The 15,120-nt window shown below is 50.5% G+C and overlaps 2 protein-coding genes across 4 annotated transcripts in view; one reads left to right on the forward strand and one right to left on the reverse strand.

The window, feature by feature from the left end:
• The window catches only part of RAB2B (RAB2B, member RAS oncogene family), a 225,343-nt gene that overhangs the window by 9,414 nt on the left and 200,809 nt on the right, over window positions 1-15,120 (reverse strand). The window lies entirely within an intron of this gene.
• The window catches only part of TOX4 (TOX high mobility group box family member 4), a 15,836-nt gene continuing 876 nt past the window's right edge, over window positions 161-15,120 (forward strand). The window contains exons 1-6 of one of the 3 annotated variants that reach the window (XM_075072380.1): window positions 161-1,474; window positions 2,283-2,403; window positions 2,756-3,013; window positions 3,188-3,427; window positions 3,526-3,597; window positions 4,000-4,695. In XM_075072380.1, the coding sequence (XP_074928481.1) occupies window positions 1,299-1,474; window positions 2,283-2,403; window positions 2,756-3,013; window positions 3,188-3,427; window positions 3,526-3,597; window positions 4,000-4,695 (1,563 nt within the window). In that variant the 5' untranslated portion in view covers window positions 161-1,298. Of the gene's footprint in view, window positions 1,475-2,282; window positions 2,526-2,755; window positions 3,014-3,184; window positions 3,428-3,525; window positions 3,598-3,999; window positions 4,696-15,120 lie in introns of all 3 variants that reach the window. The other 2 variants (XM_075072378.1, XM_075072379.1) reach the window with 2 other exon arrangements.

A 15,120-nucleotide genomic window follows, 5' to 3' on the forward strand; every position in this document is an offset into this window, starting at 1 on the left:
GGTGGGGGTGGCTGGGAAGGTGGCTTGGGGGTGGTTGTAGGAGTCTTGGGGCTGGTTGTGGGGGGCTGGGGAGGTGGGGTTGGTTGCAGAGGAGTGTTTGCGGCGGGCTGGGGGCTAGTTGGGGGCCTAGGAGGTGGTTGTGGGAGGCTTGGGAGGTGGTTAGAGAGTTCTGAATTCAGAGGCTCAGACCTGTTCTGCATGTAAAAGTTTTGCCATCGTCCATGTGTAACACACACACTTGCTCCTCTCCCCTCAGAATAATGGAGCTGGGACCCCCTGGGCGTGGTGATGCCAACACAAAAGCGCATTTGCTGGTGCAGCTGGTTTGGCTCTGGGACCTGACCTGTGTCCTGTTTAAATGCTGTTTCTCTTGGGCTGGCATCAGGCGCATCTCTGCTAGGGCAGCGTTGGCAGCAGAGCTGCGCTGGTGTCCAGCTCTGCCAGTGAACCAGTGCTAGTATAGACGAAGCCTTACACCAAAGTAATGAAGAGATTGGATTGTGACCAACACCTGCCTCCTGCTGGCGTGAAACTGGTTCAGGCAGTTTGACTCACACTTGTAAACTGAGCATCCTCTCGCCCACCTGAGCATCCACTCGCAAACTCTCGTCAGTTCTATTCAACCTGTGTAAAATCCCATCCTCAAAGAGATCGCTGTGGGTCAGGCTGAAATCCCAGATCCCTAGGCCACCTTAGAGTGACAAAAGAGGCTGTGAGCCAGGTCTTGTCTACACGTAAACATGGCCATGTCAGCAGCATTAAGTTAGCCACTGTAGAGACAGCTCTGCTGGTATAAAAGTGTTTGTGCCGGGAAGCGAAATAAGCTCTCCTTGCATATCTTTTATACCAGTTTTACTGTGGCTTCTGTGGGGTTTTTCTGGCATAAATGTCACACTCGTCACAGACATAGCTCTGCCACTAAACCTTGACCAGGGCTTGGCTTGAGCCCAGCTTACGTGGGTTAAACTGCAGGCTTTGGGTTTGTCTGTTCAGGAATAGCTCTGCTATGAAAATGGATTCAGCTACACAGGAACAAGCTAAAGTCCTTCTATTGGCTTTCTGTTTCAAGAGTAGCTGAGTGCCTGACAGTCTTGAATGTATTTCTGTTCCCAGTGCTCCTGAGAGTCAGTGCAGTGCTAGTATGCCCTCTGTATGGCTGGGGGACTAAGGCAGAGAGGCAAGGGCTCCTCTGCAAGAGACACTCAGGTTGCCTGTGTCTGACTGGAAAGCCCCATTAACACCCCTGGGACTCCTTTGTTTCCCCCTCGCTGCTACCTGGACCGGGTGCCAGTCACCCCATGTACCGGGTTGAATGCCTGTGGGCTGGGGTTTGCACAGAGACCAAGGGCACAGGCTGGGCTCTTCCCTCTCCCTCCCCAGCCCACATCTCTTCTCTCCCCCGTAGTTCCCTGGAGGAAATGACAATTACCTGGCCATCACGGGGACGGCTCATCCCTTCCTGTCAGGGGCAGAGGTGAGATGGCATTGCGGCTGAGGGTGGAAAATGGGAGATGGATTTGGGATGGGAGCTGAGCGGAGCAGGGTCTGCGGGAGGAGGCCCATGGCTGGAGGTTGGAGCTGGCCTGTGCGGAGACCAAGGCTCCCCTGGGAATGGGCGAGTAGCAGAGGCAGAGAGAGGAAACGAAGAGGGTCATTGTGAGAAGGACCCATGAGGGAAAACGTTGCTGTCCCAGTGGGACTTCCTGGCATGAAGCAGGGGGGCTGGAGCCGAGAGGCTCGGTCGTGGAGCCATGTGGCCGACTCTGAAGGAAGAGTGGGACCCCCTGGGGGTCTGGTTCACTGAAGGAGTTCCTTCAAGGGACAGTTTAAAAGATAGGGTGTGGCACAGATCCTCTGGATCACTATGGGGCACCAGGAAGAGGGGGCTGGCCTCTGGCCAGGGGTGGAGTAGTGAAGGGCACCAGGGAGATGGGAGCTGATCTCTGGCTGAGGGAGGGGTTGGGGGGTACCAGGGTGATGAGGGCTGAGCTCTGGCCGGGGTAGGGGTAGTGATGGGCACCCCAGGGTGATGTGGCTGGGCCCATGGAGGGGGCAGGGGGGCACCAGGGAGATGGGGGCTGGGCCCTGGCCAGGGGTGGGAGAAGGGGGGTACCAGGGAGATGGGGGCTGGGACCGGAGAGGGGGCAGGAGGGGCACCAGTGTCATAGGGCTGAGCCCTGGCCAGTTGAGGGGTAGTGGGGGGCACCAGGGAGATGGGGTGGGCCTTGGCTGGGGGAAGGGGGCACCAGGGTACCGAGTTCAAGTCTCCGACCTCTCTGCAGACGTTCCACACCCCCAGCCTGGGGGATGAGGAGTTTGAGATCCCGCCCATCTCCCTGGACGCCGACCCCTCGCTGGCCGTCTCAGATGTGGTGGGGCACTTTGATGACCTGGGGGACCCCAGCAGCGCACCCGACGCCGGCTTCTCCACCCAGTATGGCGTGCAGGCCCTTGACATGCCCGTGGGCATGAACCACAGCCTCATGGAGCAGGGCGGCGGGCTCCTGGCGGGGGGGCTGGCCATGGTGAGGGGCCGGGCCGGGCTGGGCAGGGGAGGGTGGGCTGCCTTGCCAGGCACTGCCCTGTAGTGCCTGGCTGTGCGCTGGGGAGGAGCCTGGGCCCCATACTGGCTGGCTGGGGATGTACGTAGCAGCAGGCTGGGGTATTGCAGGAGGCTGGTGCTGCCGGGGGCTTCCTCGGGGGAAGGACAGTGCCTCCCAGGGCTGGCCCCCTAGCTTTGTGTCTGCCCCCCCAGGACCTGGATCACTCCATGGGCACCCAGTACAGCACCAACCCGCCCGTCACAATAGACGTGCCTATGAGCCCTGGGGCACTGATGGGGCACGGCCAGCTGACCACCATCGACCAGTCCGAGCTGAGCTCCCAGCTGGGCCTGAGCCTGGGGGGCAGCTCCATCCTACCACCTGCTGCCCAGTCGCCTGAGGAGCGGCTCTCCACCACGCCCTCCCCCACCAGCTCCCTGCAGGAGGACGAGCCTGAGGAGTTCAGACGGGTGAGATGCTGTTGGTGCCCGTGCATGGCCCGCCTGCGGGCAGCGCCGGGGCCCCTCGCTCTCCCCTCCCCCCCCCGTGGGCAGCGCCGGGGCCCCTCGCTCCCACTTCCCCCCACCCCCGCCGGGTGCTTGGCTCCCCCGTGTGCTGCTGAAGGTGAAGTCTGTCTCCAGCAGCAGGTGCCAGCCCAGAAGGCTGCGCCGGTGGTGCTGGACGTGGGGCGGAAGCAGAAACCCACCAAGAAGCAGAAGAAGAAGAAGGACCCAAATGAGCCGCAGAAACCGGTCTCGGCCTATGCCCTGTTTTTCCGTGACACACAGGCCGCCATCAAGGGCCAGAACCCCAACGCCACCTTCGGGGAGGTCTCCAAGATCGTGGCCTCCATGTGGGACAGCTTGGGCGAGGAGCAGAAACAGGTGGGTAGGGCAGTGGGGGCCTGGGGGGAAGAGCACGGGCAGTGAGGGGCAGAGCTGGGGGTGGGTGTTGCTGCTCACCCCCTGTCCTTCCTTGCCAGGTTTACAAGCGGAAGACGGAGGCGGCGAAGAAGGAGTATCTGAAGGCGCTGGCGGCCTATCGGGCTATCCAGGTGTGTCAGGCACAGGGTCTCACTGCGCTCGGCGCTGTATGCCTAGCCCAGGCTGAGGGCAGCAGGCAGCCACTCAGCGCCCTGCAGTTCTGAAGGCAGGCTGGGCTCAGCGGAGAGAGGGGGGCTGGATGAGGAGCAGGGTGGAACGAAGCAGAGATGGAGGAGGAGGAAGAAGGTCAGAGAAAACGGCTGAGGGACTCCAGCAAAACTGTAGCAAGTTCTCGGAAGGTCCCTGCTTCAGCTGCTTCTCCCCGCCTGACAGGAGGCTCCAGCTTGTCCGTTCTCCCCTAGGGCTCCTCTCTGGGTTGCTGCAGGGAGGAGAGGGCTGCCCTGCATTGTTCATGGTCCCCCCCGCCCGGCTTTCTCTGCTCTTGGGCTAATCTTCCCTCTCCCTCTCTGCAGACGGCAGCCGAGACGGCGGAGCTAGACCTGAACCCAGTGCTGCCCCCAGCAGCTCCCCAGCCAGCGCCAGCTCCAGCCCCTGCAGCCCCCACGCTGGCCCCCACGCCCCCTGCCCCCTCGCCGGTTCTCGAGTCCCCACCGGCCACCCCTCAGCCAGCGCCTGCCCCCGGGAACCTCTGCTCGCCGCCGCCACCCCAGCCCAGCTTCACCAAAATCATCATCCCCAAGCAGATGCTGCCCTTGTCCTCGCAGGGCGGGGTGGTCACTGTCATCCCTGTCACCTCTGTCACCTCCAGGGGGCTGCAGCTGGGCACGGGTGCCACCCAGATAGTCACTCGCTCTGTGCTGCAGGCTGCGGCAGCTGCTGCCGCAGCCGCCTCCTCCATGCAGCTGCCCCGGCTTCAGCCCCCGCCCCTGCAGCAGATGCCCCCGCCCCAGCCCCCTGCCCAGCAGGTTGCTGTCCTGCAGCCCCCGCCGCCCCTGCAGGCCATGCAGCAGCCCGCCCTGCAGCAGAAGGTGCGGCTCCACCTGCAGCAGCAGCCCCCGCCTCTGCAGATCAAGATCCTGCCTCCGCCAGCCCTGCAGATCCAGCCTGTTACCCTGCAGCCTGAGGAGGCCAGTCCTGAGCGGCCCAGCCCAGAGCCCCAGGGCTCCCCGGAGCCTGTGGAGATGATTACAGCCGACGTGGTGCCCGAGGTGAGGGGGGGGAACGGGGGTCCCACAGCCCTGCTCCTGGGCAGGGGAGGGCTGGACCGAGACACGGTGCCTCCTGTGTCCTTGTATTTCTCCCCTGCCCTGCGGTCAATGGGGGGCTGCTGGGGCCAAGAGCCAGCACATTCAGAGACCATGGGGTGGGATGGACTGGAGGAGTGTAGATGACCTGGGGGTTCTCTGTGTGGGTTGTAGGGGGATAGACTGGTTGCAGGGGGGTGTTGGGTTGTGGAGGGGTGGGGGGACAGGATGTGTGCAGTGGTGGTGGAGGGTTGGCATGGGGGGATAGGCTGAGAATGGGGGGATGTGGAGGAGTGACGGGGGACAGGCTGGGTGCAGGGGGTCATGGAGGGGTGCGGGGACAGGATGGGTGCAGGGGTGGTGGAGGGTTGGTGTGAGGGGACAGGCTGGGTGCAGGGCTGGTGGAGGGTTGGCATGTGGGGGACAGGATGGGTGCAGGGGGGATGTGGAGAAGTGATGTTGGGGGACAGGCTGAGTGTAGAGGTGGAGGGTTGGCATAGGGGGACAGGATGGGAGCAGGGGGGTGTTGGGTTGTGGAGGGTGACAGACTAGGTACAGGGGGTCATGGAGGGGAGGCGGGATGGGCTGGGTTCAATGGGGGATGTGGAGGGTTGGCATGGGGGATAGGCTGGGTGCAGGGGGGAAGTGGAGGGGTGGCATTAGGGGGACAGGATGGGTGTAGGAGTGATGGAAGAGTGACGTGGGGGGACAGGATGGGTGACAGGCTGAGTGCGGAGGGCTGGCATGGGGGGATAGGTGTGGAGGGATAGCATGGGGGAGAGGCTGGGTATAGGGGGTCATGGAGGGGTGATGGAGGGGCACTGGGGATGGGCTGGGCACGGGGGTGCAGTCGGGTGCGTGAGGTCATAACATGCTGAGGCGGGAGTGTCTGGGTGCAGGGGGTGGTGGAGGTGTGCTGTGTGGGGACGTGCTGGGCATGTTGGGTGCGTGATGTCATAGCACGCTGAGGCGGGAGAGGCGCTGTGTAGGGATGGGCTGGGCACGGGGGTGCAGTCGGGTGCGTGAGGTCATAGCATGCTGAGGCGGGAAAAAAAAAAAAAGCTGGGAATTAGATTTTTCCCATAACTGAAAAGCCCTTATAGGCGGCGTATAAACAAAATCTATATTTCCAACAGAAGGTGTAGTTTAGTAGGCCCCTCAAGATAAGTGCGTGGTTTCGAGCCAGTGACTCCAGTCTAATATTTAGATTGGTGAATAATGCTTGCGAGCCTGAGTCCATATGGGAGTTAATATTGCTTGGCCCAATGGTAACTTTAATCTAGGGTCTATGTGTCATAATAATGCTTTTTATCCTGCCAAGAGCACTGAATCTCCCAAAACAGTTGGACCTGCAAGGGGCTAATGACTCTTATGTAGTTACCCTAAACCCATTACTGGGTCCCAATTCTATGAGGAGAAGGGAAGAGAGAGGGAAGGGTAAGGTAGGAAGAGAAGGGGAAGGAGTCTTCAGAGACGCGAATACCCCTCCTATAAAGGATATCCATAGATCAGGAGCACAGAATGAGCTAAACTGATAGTTTATCTGCAATTATACTGGATTAAAAGATATGAATTGTATATTACTATCAATGATCCTTAATAGAAAATATTTATTATTAGATGAGGTACACACAATGGTTGTGTTGAAGTGGTAGAAGCCCCCTCTTGCATCAAAAGAATTATACCCTACCCAGGGATCGAATCATCATAGCCAAGATTGAGCCATGTGATTTCGCACCTGTAAGCTGAGCTGAGCTGGAAAGGAGAGGCGGATATTTTAAGCTTTGGATATGGGACATTTGTCAGCTGCCCAAATGTCAGGGTACGCTTTCCTACTCGATAATAAAGTTAAGGCATTGTTAGCCAATGCCTTCCCACCCACATATTTTTACTTTTATTTATGATTCCTTTTTACTCTGTAACTTTCAATAAGATCTGCTTGTAGCTTAGACACCTCACCTGAACCTGCATATGATTCGGGGGAAGTCATGACGCCTACGTCAAGGAGCTGGTTTTAACCTTGGTGGGTACAGAGTTAGAATGTGAGTAACGAGGTTCTGTACAACAGTCCGAAGTTACACAGTGTTGATTTTACAATTCTTCATCACAGAGCTTTGGAAATAAAACTAGTGAATGCTCTATGTTGTGAATAAGAAAAGAGGGGAGGAACAGTCCCAATAGAGTAGGTTTGTAGTTCTGGCCAATTGAAAAAAAGTCACCTTGACCCAGAGTCATTGGACATGGAAATTCAACCCTGACAGGGGGGCATTGAAGACAGGCCAGCTGAAAGAAGAAGTATGGTTTGTTAATTAAAAACTTTTATTGCTTTCCATGATTTTTGTTTTTCTTGTGTTTGGAGACCCACAAGGGAGACAGATATTTAAAACTGCCCCAACAAGAACTTTTTGTACCTTTTTGTTTTGAGGTTTTTGTTTTAATGAGAATTTCTATCGTCCTCTCTCTGCTTCAGGTTTGGAAAAGAAAAGAGAAACTGTTGGAGGTGATAGCTTCAAGTGGAAGACATCTCTTTTATTATTTTATTTAAAATAGCATTTTTAGTGTATTCGGTGGCAGAACCCCAGTCCGGGCCGGCATAAGTATAGTTATCGAGTTGGCCCAAAGCAAATAACTCTAGGGAGGAAGAGAACAAATCTTGTTTATTTCAAGAGAAACTTGTACTTACTTTACTGTTCGCAAGTTTCGTGAACTTTCAAAAAGTCTATTTTGGATAGAAAATATATGCCATTTATATAGTAGCCGCCTTGATACAACAAACATAAAATGAATCTTCTCCCATACCTAATGTTTCATAAAACTCCCATGGTGTGAAATCTAGTTATTTAGGAGAAGGAGAAAAATTCCCTCATTCAAGAATATTATATGGAATAGTGTGATTAACAATGAAAGTAATCTTATCTGACCAAATCCACCCCAAATCCAAATGAATTCCTGTGTTTTTATTTAGGGTGATTGATATTTACCAAATACTGTCAATTTAATGTACAAAAGTTTGCTAAGTAAATTACAATCCCAAAACAAAAAAGTTCCACCTTTAAATCAAACTTCTTATGATGACTAGTAGCCGTCGCCTTCCAGGAATACTATTTTCCTTATAGTTCTAAATTACAGCTTTTTAGTATGCCTGTCCTTGACCTGAAGCAACTACTTCACTTGTTCATCGAACTTTGATATTTACGGTTACTAATCTCTAACCACTTATATTGGAAGGATGGACTCAACTTTATTTCCGGTCCTTGAAATTGAGCTTAGCCTAATTAATCTCTAAGAATTCTCAACCACTCTCAAGGCTCTACATGACTAATTTTCAAAATATTTTGGCTTGGGATTGTAACTAAAGTTTTCATCCTAACCAATCAAACATTATTCAAGTGCAGCTATTCACCTTTTTCCAGATAAGAATTCTGGAGACTAAGCAATTAATATAGCTTTAAATAGCGATGATGAGACTTTCTGCTGTAGTGTGTGTATTAAAAAAAAAGTGTCAGATGTTCTTTTATGTTGTATTTTTATAGTGTTGAGAGTTTTCACTGCTGGCAGATTTTCTATCAATGGTAGTTTATAAGCGTTGCCTGTGCTCAATGGAGGTTGTGGGGAAAGAGGTTGTGCTGTTTGTCTATTAGACTTGCTCTCTGTGCTTTAGTGGTCCCGAGATACATTTGGTGATAACTACTTTTTCCCTGTTGTGATGCTACTCTTGTCTTAGGGAGACACTATGGGAACTGAAAAAGAAAGAGAAAGATTCTTTCTCTTTCGTATCTCAATATGGGAAGCACCATTATGGAGTGAGAGTCTTTTCGCTCAACAGAATAATATCGAACATGAACATTAAGTAGTTTTGACCACTTAGAGCTAGTTTAAAAAGAATTAAAATAAGCAGCATTGCAGTATCTGAAAGTTCTAGCAGAAGTGACCCAGGGAATTTCTAGTAAGAGTAGTTAGCAGTGTGACTAAAGGGATACGCAACAGCTGCTATTACAGAAGGTCCACTGGTCCTGGGACTGGAAAGTCAGATAATGCAAAGGCCTGGAGGTAGTCACTCTCCCCACCCCGACCCTCATTAGTCATTGGGGAAGTTTTTGGTTGGATTAAGGCACCAGAAAGAGGAACTGACTTAAGGTGGTCCCAGCATTGTACACGGAGGAACATAATCGTCCGATTCAGTGTCGGTCTGATGAAAATGAGCCTGGGGCCCAGAAAGCCGCTTGAAGAAGGAGAAACATTGGCGCCCCTCAGGGAAGGGGCTTCATGGTGGCACGGCTGTTATTCTGGATATCAGGGAACAACTGAGACGGACCATTCGGTCCATGGAGGCCACTGGGCAGGGGCCTGTGGTACTATTGCACCCAAAACGGGATTTGCTTTGCTTTCAGATTTGCACACGACTGTATTATAACTGGCTGATGGGCCTTTGAATGAGCGAAGATAGATCATGCGCAGAGAGTTGCACGGACCACTTCTCGGCCAGGGGCGGCGCTCGAGAGAAGATATGATGCAGTCTTCCCTTTCATGGGACTTACAGCGATTCATTAGCTGTTGATCATTTGAGACAGAGTAAGGCCTTGTTCACTGTGTTATTCTATTTGTCACTTATCGTGGTGTTCTGAGGTACAATGACCTGCAGCGCATTGTTGATAACATCACTGCATCCCTTTTTTTTTTGATTGAATGCTTTTCCTGGATGAGCAGTCCAGTTTATCTGCAGAGCTCAGAGGATTTTTAATAGAAAAAATCAGAGTAATGAGAACCAGATAGGTTGATTGGTTCTGAACAGTTTCTCTTTTACCATCATTGTGTGACAAATTGAAGATTTGCACAACGGTTTGTCAATGCCTTTTGGCCAGATTCAGGATAATGAGATTTGAGCCTAAACTGATAGAAGCTGTTTTCAGTATGCTTGGCTGTTGAAATTTCTATATAGTTGTAAACTGGATCAAAAATTGCCAGACAAACATAATGCAAGGGGAGGAGAGAGATGTATGTGTTTGAAATCGAGGTTTACTGGCCTCATTAATTTTCTCAACACTTAACTTGACAGAGATGCATGTTCCTGGAATATGATGTTGAACTTTTGTGCTTCTAGATGAGCTGTCTTAAGTAGTCTGGGTTCTTCGTTAGCTGTCACCTTTGGACCTTCTTGTGTTTTAATCTTAATGGCTTTCTTCTAGCCATTTTCCCCTTCTTGAGATGACTGAGTTTTCTATTGTAATTTGGCTTTCTCAGCCTTCGATGACAAGGACTTGACATACTTTTGAAACATTTATGGTGCGATAGGATTAGAGATATAAAAAGTTTAGCTGGCTATACGAATCTATGGGCCAAAATTGTCAAGGTATTGTGAATCTCAAAATATACCGGCATGGACTTACTCAGATGGATATATGTCTTTCAGTCAGAGGTTGCTGCAAAAGATGGTGCGAGTGGTGGGAACAGGAGTTCATGAGCTTTGCCTCAGCCACATTGTCTCAGCTTACTGGAAACAAGGACAGAGAATGATGGAATTCTACTAGCGGGCCAAACTGTACCCTAGCTCTGAGTTTCAAGGGGTTGGGTTCCTGGCCACTTGCTTTTTCCTATGATTCCTGGATGTGAAGGTGCACATTCCTCTTATTCTGTCTAAGACTAGGTTTTACGAGGTCATCCTCAGGTACTAATTCCAGTGTTTGCCTTAACTACTGTTCATAGGCATTTCTCAAGAGAAAGTAGACACTGACTTATTTTTGTCACAGGTTTTGGTAAGCTTTAGGAAACTCTCAAGAGCCCACCCCCCTTATAGTGCTAATTTTGGGTTTGGGTAGTCCTCCCCTGTGTTATTCTCCCGTTTCTCCTGTTTCTGGAAATACGAACTGTCTGTCTATGTTCTTGCTGATGCAGACCATCCCTTCACTGATAGCAATCTGGACAGATTTTATAGTGCTTAGCTGCAGGCTTATCAGGTTCCCCTATGGATTCTTCCCGGAGCCATGATATCATCCATAGGTCGAGCTTGTCATTTGGTGTTTTCATTTCTTAAAGTTGCCAGACACAAGTTACTTTCGACTTACTGATTGCAGTTTGTTAACATGCAATGTGTCTGTTGGAAAATAAAGCAACAGAAAGTACATGTATGAGTGTTGAAGATTGACTTTGCACATAGCTTAAATTTTACAATAGGTAGGAAAGGCTGGGAATTTGAGTTCCTTGCAGTCAGAAAATGCAAAAGAACTTTTACCTTTTGAGGACATTTTTGGAAAAGGACATGCTATTAAGTCATGTTGAGTTATTTACCTCCAACTTTTTTCAGAGGTCAGTTTCCTTCCTTCCCATTAATATTTTCATGTAATCAGTGAAGTGGACAAGCAGCTGGCATGGTGCCTAGTACTCAAGTCTGTCTAGGTGGACTTGATTGAATACCACTGAGTTGAATGCTTAGTGATGTGTAACATTCACGGGTCATTTACATGATTAATATCTGATGCAACTTTTCAGTACGATATAATAGCTGCAAACTTCATGTGCCCATTTTGCTTTCTATATTACCCCTCTTATCTCAACTCCTAGCTTGGTTTTCTTTCCCATGTTATTGTATTTTTTTTCTGTGGGGGCAATATAGCAAGAGGTGAGGGATCAGACTTGTAAGAGTGCTGGAAAGTCTGTCTCAGTTCTGGTCTTTCCGTATCAGACTCTGGTTTGTCAGCTATTAGAATAAATTTGAATGTTCCCCCAAGTTCTATTCTTTGTTAAATAGCTCCAGCACTGTTTCTTCCTGCTGCTTATTGCTTCACCCATTGACATGTTCTCGTGAAGTTTCACTTCCTGCCCACGATTTGTGAAATAGCAAAGCCATTGAAAACTGAGGGGTGAAGATGGGGGAGAAACCACCAGAAGGAAAGAGATCTTTCAGCTTCAGAAAGCTAATGAGAAGCGTTTAGTGTCATTGATATAGTTGTCCTTAATATCTATGGGAGTATGTCTACACTGCACACCCCTTGGGGCAGCAGTGTGTTTAGAGGTACTGTAGTTACCATGCTGCAGTGGAACAGAGGCAGTGTCCACACTCCGGATGTAGGCTACACGTGCATGGCAGTCAAGTTCTGGCTGGGGAGGCCAGTGAGGAAAGGGCTTTTTTTTTTTTTTCTGGCATGAGGAGTGCCGCTGTAATTTTTCCTGCTACATTCTCCTGCTGAGCCTCTCTCCCACTCCCTACCTTCCTGCTCTCAGAGCTTTCCTGTTGTCTTTTTCCCCAGGGATGGAATTCATTCTAGGACATATGGTTTCCTTGCTGCAACTGAAGGGGATAAGGCATTCCTGTTTACGAGAGATCTGCAGGCACTCACTGAAGTGTGACTTCATGTTTTCCTCAAACATTGGGATAGGTTATGTTAGACAGACATCATTCACCTTTCTTAGCAAAGTGTCCTTTTTAGAAACACTCTGAGAGATGACAGACTGTGTTCTCTGTATAACACCTTTTCTTCCAGTCAGTCGGAATATGACAAGAGGGTGCTAGACAACTCTGTATACTACGATTTGCCAGCCATTACCCTCTGACTTCATTGGGATTACCCAAAAGAAAACTACACCATCTGCTCAAGGAAACTCCCTAAGAAGACAGGAACAAATCTACCACTGAACCACGCCCTAGAGCTCGACCAGGGGTTTATTCTACCTGCTACCCTAATCCATAAACCTAGGAATTCCTGGACACCCCATCATTTCAAGCATTGGCACCCTGGCACGGATTATCTGAGTACTAGACACTTCCTCAGGCCCTACACTTTACCGGCTCCCAGCTATCTGAGACACCACTGACTTCCTGAGAACATACATACTTCGTGAATATTCCAGAACATCATCCTGCTCTATGGGTCCCTTCCACCAGCAGTCCACACAAGACTGGCCCTACAAGCCAATCAGGAGATTAGCATTCGGATCGGTACCATCACGCAAACCTGGTGGCTGACTTCTGTGCTCATCCTCCCCACCTTATTCAGATTTTGGAGACATTTATCTCATCTGTCAGCGGGGACTGCTGTGGGACCCGCTTGGCCTCAGTAATGCCACATTTTTATATGGCTGACTTGAACAATGCGTTCCTCACTCTATCCCTTATACACCAACTCTACTTGCACTACATGATGAATTTTAATCATCTGGGACCTATGGGAAGGAGGACCTTGAGGGAATTCCACCAATATTTCAAATATTTCCACCTACTATCAACAGTCGAGCTGGGCCAGTCCACACAAGAGTCCACATCGTTTAGACACTGCATTCTATAATCAATGGCAATTAACACACACCGACTATACCAGACCTTACTGCGATGCTATACTTCCCTACACTGCCTCCACGCTTTCATCCAGACCACATCATAACGATCCATTTGCTGACAGCAAGCTCTAGATACAACTACTTTGCTCTTGATCCCTCAGACAGAGACAACACCTTACAAATCTCTATAAGTGTTCTTTAAAACCTGCAATACCACTCGTTGTGAACAGATGACAGAGCCAGAGGATACCAGAGTACCTACTACAAGGACAGGCCAACAAAGAAGTAACAGAACGCACTAGCCGTCACTTACAGCCCGCAATAAAACCTCTCCAGCACGATCATCAGGGATCTACAACCTATCTTGAAGGATGGATGCCTCATCTCTCAGACCTGGGAGGACAGTCAGTCCTCACCTAGAAGGCACAATTACTCACCAGCAGCCACACACCACCCCAACCAAAACACTCACTCGGAACCAAACCCTGCTAAAACCCGGTTTGCAACTGCTGTCACATAATCTATTCAGGTAACACATCATAGGACCTAACACATCATCCACACCATCTTGAGTTCCTTTCACTGTACATCTACTATCGCGTGCCAGCCTCCAGGCACCAGCGCTCCAAGGCACGTGCCTGGCGTCAAGCCAGCAGAGGGCATGCCTGACTGGTCGCTTGAGGCAACCGTCAGAGGCTACTTCGGCAGCTCTGCCTGTGGGAGATCTGGCCAGTCCCGGCAGAATTCGCAGGGTGCATTCAGCGGCGGGTACGCCGAAGCTGTCGGACTAGTGGACCCCGCGCAGGCTCCGCGATCCACGGACCGCAGACCTCCCTCGTGGTGCGTCTGTGCAGAAGGCAGCCTGGCCTGCCGTGCTTGGGGCAAAAAGCGAGGCACCCCTGCACCAATGTAATACTATGCATCATTCGCCAGCAATGCCCCTCTGTCAAGTACATTAGCAACTGGACAGTCTCTATGCAAAGAATTAAATGACACAATCTGACATCGGAAGATACAATTCAAAAAACCAATGTAAGAACACTTCAGATCTCTCACGGTTCACTCCCGATAACAGACATAAAGTGGCAATTCTTCAACAAAAAATCAAAAACAGACTCCAACAGTGAGAAGCTGCAGAACTGGACCATTAATTTGCAAACTGGATACATCAGATTAGGTCTAATAAAGATGAAGTGGTTGAGGTGATTACAAAACCTAACTTAATTTCCCCATACTACTTTTGCCTATAGTTACTCATCTTTTGTCAACTGTCATGTAATGGGCCACTCTCTTACCATTTCAAAAGTTATTTTCCTTCACTTAGGTATCCTGCTGTTTAATTGATTTATCACACGTCTAGATTCTGACCTCACATTTGGATAAAGCAACCCATCCTTTCTTGTATTTATACCTGCTCTGTAACTTTTCACTTCATGCATATCTGATGAACGTCGGGTTCTACCAAGAAGTAGTTAAGGTCTTGTCCCACTATAATTTAGTCTAGCTACCATAGTGCCACAAGTACTTTGGTATTATTCTGCCTGGATACTAGCATCTCATAGCTCACCACTCTAGAAACCTGTTCGTTCCTATGTGCTGTTGGCTCCGCCCTTTTTAGCAGCTTGATCCATCATCAATATGTTGTTTCTTTTACTTCTGACTCTGACCCGCCTGTTCGGTCGCTTCACAGTACATCTCACTTAACCAAGTGCTCGACCTTCATTCCGCTAAAGTATTAGCTCTGGAAAACTCCGTATCTCGCTTATCGCTACCTACACGCGCTCACATTACAATACTCCGCAGTCTGGGCATACTTACCCTCGTGACACACTCACTACCCTCCTGCACCCACAGATACGTCCCGTGCCTCAGCATTGTATTAAGTGTCACATGAGGGCTCACGCTCTCGCAAGCGACATGCGACCCCGGCATCCATCCCACACAGTTGCCTCTCCCACTCAAGAGCTATTTGACTTCAGCACACCGACTGCACCCGTGCGCCAATCCCATTCCACACAGCGGCCTCTCCCACCTCGCGTGCTTATGACATCACGCACCCAACATGCAGCCGTCCCCCCAGCACACCTCACACCCCCCTAATCCAAAACCACTCCCGCA

The sequence above is a fragment of the Chelonoidis abingdonii genome, chromosome 14 (assembly GCF_003597395.2).
Source record: "Chelonoidis abingdonii isolate Lonesome George chromosome 14, CheloAbing_2.0, whole genome shotgun sequence".
In the NCBI taxonomy this organism is placed as follows: domain Eukaryota; kingdom Metazoa; phylum Chordata; order Testudines; family Testudinidae; genus Chelonoidis; species Chelonoidis abingdonii.